The sequence below is a fragment of the Octopus bimaculoides genome, chromosome 9, assembly GCF_001194135.2.
Source record: "Octopus bimaculoides isolate UCB-OBI-ISO-001 chromosome 9, ASM119413v2, whole genome shotgun sequence".
Lineage (NCBI taxonomy): Eukaryota > Metazoa > Mollusca > Cephalopoda > Octopoda > Octopodidae > Octopus > Octopus bimaculoides.
Genome location: NC_068989.1, coordinates 35,786,560 through 35,794,334, shown reverse-complemented (window position 1 = coordinate 35,794,334; position 7,775 = coordinate 35,786,560). Strand labels below are relative to the sequence as shown.

At 35.3% G+C, this 7,775-nt stretch overlaps 1 protein-coding gene across 1 annotated transcript in view; it reads left to right on the top strand.

Moving 5' to 3' along the window:
• Window positions 1–7,775, top strand: part of LOC106878847 (laminin subunit alpha) — a 249,900-nt gene that overhangs the window by 43,974 nt on the left and 198,151 nt on the right. The window contains exons 2-4 of the mRNA XM_052970907.1: window positions 3,801–4,037; window positions 5,437–5,607; window positions 7,175–7,388. Of these exons, the coding sequence (XP_052826867.1) occupies window positions 3,801–4,037; window positions 5,437–5,607; window positions 7,175–7,388 (622 nt within the window). The remainder of the gene's footprint in view (window positions 1–3,800; window positions 4,038–5,436; window positions 5,608–7,174; window positions 7,389–7,775) is intronic.

Genomic DNA, 7,775 nt, shown 5'->3' with positions numbered 1-7,775 from the left:
ATATATATACATACAGCTTATGTGTGAGGGAATTTGTGTCAGTATTATATTCTATAAATAAATGAAAAAGTGTCCAGAAAAAAAAAGAGGAATGGCTAATTTCAAGAATTTTAAATGTAAATATTTTCTTGAGAGTTGTATGCACCAACCAAGAAAAGGTCATAAAAGCTGTTTGACAACTTGTCAGTTTGTTAATGGCTTTAATTAATTAAAGCAATGTTGGTGGGAGGGACAATTAATTAAAACAGATTTGAACTCAGAATCTAAAGCTAGGTGAAATGCCATTATGGATTTTGTCCTGTGCAGTAATGATTGTACCAGCCCACTGCCTTAATAACGATAATGATACTTACATATGATGTGTTCATCATTCAATGTTAATTACATCATCTCCTACATCTCTGTTGCTCATATGTTAAAGTGGAAAAGCAACAAATTAGAATTTACAAGTGGCTATGCGCTGTATCGGAAGTAAAGTGGCAATGAAAAGACGAAAATATGAGACATATAAACCACAAATTGTAGGCACAGGATATGTAGAGGTGTGTGTGTGTGGACTAGAGCTATCTATAGATACTTTATAGAATTACATGTACGTATCTTTGTCTATAGGAATGTGTATACATAGACATCTTTATAGCTACCTGTCTATATCTATATGTATGTAAATGTGTGTGTATATATATATACTTGTATGTATGTGTATACAGATATATGTATGTATATCTTATATATATGTATACACACATACATTATATACAGGCACAGGCATGGCTGTGTGGTAAGAAGCTTGCTTTCCAACCACTTGGTTCTGGGTTCAGTCCCACTGCATAGCACCTTGGGCAAGTGTCTTCTACTATAGCCTCAGGCCAACCAAAGCCTTGTGAGTGGATTTGATAGACAGAAACTGAAAGAAGTCCGTCGTATTGATACAGAATGTTCACCACATATTGGCAAGGTGGGTGCAGTTTTTGGTTAACTGTGCTATGGAGTGAGGAACAGCCCAGGTATTTTCATAGTCACCAAAATCAAATGCTGTCATCCTTCCAACTCCACCCTATGGTGTGGAAACATGGATGATGTACAAGTTCATGCTAAAAAAATCTTAATTATTTTTACATATCTTAAACATATACTGAGTCTCTCAAGACTTGTCAATTTCCCCAGTTTGTAAGCACAAGCAAATCCACCTGTGAGAATGTCTGACTGTAGATTGTCAAAGGTAATCTATTCTGAGCTTGCAATATTTAGCATATAATTTTTGCATTAAATTGTGGGTTTCAGAAACCCACCAAAACTGAACTCCAAATTCTTCTGAAACCTAAATTGCTCTTACTTGTAGAGCAGTGAATGGAAGAATTGATGAAGTGTTCATCATGAATCCTTGCTATATGTATTTTATTATCTTTACTTTCAATTACCACTGGGTTAATATCACTGTCCATCCATTCCATTGGAGTCAATGAAATATATTCCATTCCTGGCCTTGGTTCAGTTGACCATGATCTTCCCTAACATTTGTACCTTTGTAGTAATGTTTGAAATCTGTTCACCATTCTGGGGCATGTGTTACAAACATCTAGCAATTGTCTTGTCACAAACTGTAACTTGCTGTTCTACCTTTCTTTTAACTTCAATCCATTTTGGAACCTATCCACCAGAGAATGCCCCTGGTTGTATTCTTTTATTCTTTTATTTGCTTCAGTCATTTGACTGCGGCCATACTGGAGCACTGCCTTTTAGTTGAGCAAATCGACCCCAGGATTTATTCTTTGTAAGCCTAGTACTTATTCTATCAATCTGTTTTGCTGAACTGCTAAGTTACGGGGATGTAAACACACCAGCATTGGTTGTCAAGCAATGTTGTGGGGATAAACACACATACACACAAACATATATATATATATATATATATATATATATACACAACAGGTTTCTTTCAGTTTCTGTCTACCAAATCCACTCACTAGGCTTACCCAAGTGCGACACAGTGGGACTGAACCTGGAACCATGTGGTTGGTAAGCAAGCTACTTACCACACAGCCACTCCTGCGCCTGTAATGTATAATAAAAACTTTCTGTTTAAAGTGATTTGAGTTTTAAAAAAATTTTTTTTAATTCCATTAAAAGTTATATTTCTTCATAATTTACAAAATTAATTGAAATAAAGGTAGTGTGTGTATTTCAACTGGAATATGGTAACAAAAGTGATCTAGATTAAAACCTTCCATCCAGTTTTCATGTTGAATTATGTTCCAAACACCTGTTTGATGTTGACAAAGTTAATTTATTAAATTCTTCATTATTTTCAAAATTAACGGTAAAAAAAGCAATGTATTTCAACAAAAATATGGTGAAGAAAAGGATTAAAACCACTGCTCATTGGATGATGGATCCCATTTCATATATTCTGTTGATTGAGTGACTAAATCAGTGGTTCTCAACCATTTTTCACCTGTTGTCCCCCTCCCCAATCCCACTGTTGATTCCTATTTTACTCTACTGAACCTCCATAGCCATTCACTGTATATAAAAAAAATTCCTACTGTATTTTTATAGTTAAATATTATTAGGAATTGTATAAAAAAAATTTGAATATTTTGTGTATTGTAGCAATTTAAGCAATTTATTGCACATAGGTGCAAGAGTAGCTGTGTGGTAAGAAGCTTGCTTCCCAACTGTATGGTCCCGGGTTCAGTCCCACTGCATGGCACCTTGGGCAAGTGTCATCTACTATAGTCTCAGACTGACCAAAACCATGTGAGTGGATTTGGTAGACAGAGGCTGAAAGAAGCTCCTCATGTGTATATATGTATGTGTGTGTGTATGTGTGTGTGCGTGTGTGTGTGTGTGTGTGTGTGTGTGCATGTGTGTGTGTCTTTGTGTCTGTTTGTCTCTCCACCACTGCTTGACAACAGGTGTTGGTGTGTTTATGTCCCTGTGACTTAACAGTTCAGCTAAAGAGATTGATAGGATAAGTACCAGGCTTAAAAAATAAAAATACTGGGATCAATTTATTCAATTAAAGTTCTTCAAGGCAGTGCCCCAGCATGGCCGCAGTCTTATGACTTGAAACAGGTAAAAGAATAAAAGAATAAATTTTAACTACAAAATCTTATATGGACTCCGAAGGGCCATATGGACCCTGGACTAAAAAACAAAAAAATTAAGAAACAATGATTAGAAGGGAGGGAGAAGATGTAGGTGGTACCAGTTTTGGAAGTTGTTGCTAATCCATAATAACAAAACAAGTTTGTAAAACCTGTTCTATAACAAGAAAGAAAAAGAAAAAACAAATTAATCTCAGAATTCCATAAAGAAATACAAGATTAGGTTTGATAAGGTCAAGCAGTGTCTACCTCCTCCCCTCACCCCTTCTGAGGGAAGAGAGGGAGGAAGGGTTTTTTATTTGTTGGTTGGTTGCTTGTAGCTTTTCCTCCTTACTTTAACCTCAAACATTCTTGTCAATACACCCCCACCTCAGTATATCTCAACCTTCACACCTTTCACCCACACTGACTATAATGAATAATTAAACAGCTTGTGTGTGTGAGAGCATGTTTGTATTTCTGTACATGTGTCCATGTCCGTGTGTGTGTGTATGTGTGTGTGTGTGTGTTTTGCATTTATACATTATATGTGTACATTTGTGTGTATGTGTGTGTATCTTAAGTGTATGTGTTTGTGTGTCTATGTATGGATTCCTCTAGTTTGTGATATCTCTAAAATGTCTGTCCTGAATACAATGTAACAAAGTGATCATAACCATATAAAATTTTCTTTTCTCATATATTATTCAGGAATTCCAAGTTTCCTACATTTGGATAAAAATGGCCAATTCACCACGTCCCGCTGTATGGATTCTTGAAAGATCTACAGACTTTGGCAAAACATGGTCTCCATGGCAATATTTCACTGGAAGTGACAGCGAATGCCGTGAATATTTCAGAGTCCCAGCATCTGAATCACCTAGGCGCAATAATGAGGCCATATGCACTACAAAGTTCTCAGATGTTGTTCCTCTTGAAGATGGAGAAGTAAGTTACATTTCCTATACAGATTTAGGCAAATTGATGTTCATATTTTCTTTAATTGTACCAGGTGCACCAAAAGAACTTTTAGATTCACCATTTTTGGTAAGCATTTTAACAACAAATGCATGGTATGCTCCAGTCCAACCATGATGGTAACTGAAAAAGAAAATGGTTAAACATTAGATACTTCAAGACACCATTACCACCTATCTAACTTCACTAGTGTCACAGCAATAGTACCTCTCCAATATGAGGACTTTTTCTGTTGCATCCTACATTTAAATAAAAAAAAATTTAAACTGAGCAGAAATGGTGTTTTTACACCTTTTACCATAAGAGAGAATTTTTTCGTCACAAGCACTGGAGTGGCTGTGTGGTAAGTAGCTTGCTTACCAACCACATGGTTCTGGGTTCAGTCCCACTGCGTGGCACCTTAGGCAAGTGTCTTCTACTATAGCATCAGGCCGACCAAAGCCTTATGAGTGGATTTAGTAGACGGAAACTGAAAGAAGCCTATTGTATATATGTATATGTATATATATGTGTTTGTATGTCTGTGTTTGTCCCCCCAACATCGCTTGACAACCGATGGTGGTGTGTTTACATCCCCGTAACTTAGCAGTTTGGCAAAAGAGACTGATAGAATAAGTACTAAGCTTACAAAGAATATATCCTGGGGTCGATTTCCTCGATAGAAGGTGGTGCTTCAGCATGGCTGCAGTCAAATGACTGAAACAAGTAAAAGAGTAAAGTGAGCAACTGCAGTGAATTTGCTTTTAGAAGTTGAATTTTGTCATGAACATATTTTAACTAACCTAAAGTTCATTTATGCCTAAACGTTGCTTGATGCTGATACTGCCGAATTTCTCTTAACCTGACAGTCTTATGGTGCAACTCAGTCAATGTTGTTGAATGTTTTAGTTAAAGCTACAGCGTTAAATCTGCCCAGAATAACCTCCCTTCGGTATTTCCCATTGATAACAGCTAAAGAGCTAGAAACGCTGCATCTGGGAATCTGATAGGGGCAACACTGTGCAGATATGTTGTTTTTACACTTTTTACCTTGAGAGAGAATTTTTTTCTCCATGGTAACTGCAGTGAATTTGTCTTTAGAAGTTGAAATGTGTCATGAACATATTTTAACTAGCCTAAAGTTCGCTTATGCCAAGACACTACTTTGTACTGATACCGCTAAAAATAAATGATAATTCATGGGATCCATGCAGAAAAGCAAGAATCCAAACAATATTCATTCTTTGTACATTCTGGCAAATTTGAATGTGAATATAATGACCACCGTTGTTTTTCATTGCTGAGGAACACCTCTGTCCATTAGATGGTGCATGTGAATAAAACATACATAATGGTGCTAATATTATAAATAATGTTTTTATATTTTCAGATTATTGTTTCTTTAGTTGATGACCGACCAAGCTCTCTAAATTTCTCAAGCTCACTTGATCTGCAAGAGTGGTCAAAAGCTACAAATGTCAGACTTCGATTTATACAAACTAACACATTGTTGGGTCACTTGATGGCTGTAAAGAGACAAGACGTCACTGTAACAAGAAGGGTGAGTCAAAAAAACTACATTTTCATTATAAAATTTCTCTGACAATTTTTTTTAAAAATTGACAGTATTTGATGTGGAACTACTGTAACTATTATATATAGGCACAGGAGTGGCTGTGTGGTAAAAAGCTTGCTTCACATCCACATGGTTCCAGCTTCAGTTCCACTGTGTGGTACCTTGGACAAGTGTCTTCTACTATAGCCTTGGGCCAACCAAAGCTTTGTGAGTGGATCTGGTAGACAGAAACTGAAAGAGGCTTATCATATATGTGTGTGTGTGTGTATTTGTGTGTCTGTGCTTGTCCCCCCCAACATCATTTGACAACCGATATTGGTGTGTTTACATCCTTGTAATGTAGTGATTCAGCATGGCCACAGTCAAATGACTGAGAAGCATGTAAAAGAATATATATATATATATATATATATATATATATATATAAATGTATGCATTGTTGGAGCAAATGGTTTTTACACTATTTGTATATAGTAATGGACTGATGATTCAGTTTGCCTCCAATTCGGTTCAGGTACATGATGTTGATAAGCCACCAAAATAGTAAAACATCAATGTTCATTACTCCTGAATGGGATTTGGGGCAAGTTGTGTCACCTGTCTATGACTTTCAGGTGTTTTAACACCCTATGCTTTGAGGGAGTCATCTTCACTAAATTGTAAACTACCAGTGGACAAGCAAAGCACATACATTGAGTATGTGTGTTCAGTAATGTCTATAACACTAGTACTGCTTCTAATTCATATTTGAACACACACACACACACACACACCACACACACATACATACACACACCCACATCATCATCATCATTTAATGTCTACTTTTCTATCTGATGGAATTTTTCAAGTCAGATTTTCTCCTACCAGGCTCACTTCCTGCCATCAACCCTCACCTGCTGCTGAGCAAGGTAATATTTCTTGGTAGCCAGACATGTTATTCACCAAAGACTAGAAGTTCATAATACTACTTGTATGATATGATGGTGATGCTCATTTGCAACCATCATGTGATGTCAAACCATGGGTACACACGGGTACCATTCTTTAATTGGGCCCTGCATACATGTGTATGTGTCTCCCCTAGTCTTGACATCATATGATAGTTGTAAATGAATCTCACTGTTATACTAACTGTCATTCATTTCTTTCCAATGTTCTGCAAAAATATCCTCTTGCTATGGGGGAATATTATCTTGCTTGGAAATAGATGAGGGTTGGTAAGAAAAAAGGGCATCCAGCCATCAAATGTCTACCTAATAAAATTCTGTCCAACCCATTCAAGCATAGTAAAGTGAGCATTAAAACAATGGTGATGATGATTCCAATAAATTAATTAACAGTAAAAAGATATTTAGAGTATACTTTGCATAAGAAACCAAAATATGTCTGCTGTTCTCTCCCATATCAACTAATATTGTTTTTGTCTTCTGATATTTTTTTTCTCCTCATAATCATTTTTAGCTCCTTATTTAATGCTCTCTGAATTTATTATGTTAATGCTAACATAACTATAATATATCTAGTTTTCTTTCTCCTTCCTTCCTAACAGTACTTTTACAGTATCCGAGACATCTCTATTGGTGGCCGGTGTGTATGCAATGGCCATGCTGAGCGCTGTGATACAAAAGACCCGAAAAATCTTGACATTCATTATTGTAGATGTGAACACAACACTTGTGGTCGGCAGTGTGAGAAATGTTGTCCTGGCTTTGAACAGAAGAGATGGAGACCTTTGAAGACAAATGAACTATTTACGTGTGAACGTAAGTAGCAAAAATCCATTTATATATGTGTGTGAGTGTCTGTGTATATATATAGATGTATATGTATAGATATATAAGTATAGATGCATAAGTATAGAAGTATATGTGTACATGTATATGTATATATATATTGATGTATATATATATGTATATATATATATATAGATTTATACGTATATGTATGTGTATAGATCTATATATATGTATATATATATGTATATATACATAAATATAGATGTGCATATATATGTATATATATGTATATATACATATATATATATGTATATATGTGTATGTATATATATATATGTATATATATATATATATATGTATATATATATGTATGTATATATATATATATATATATATATATATATATATATATAT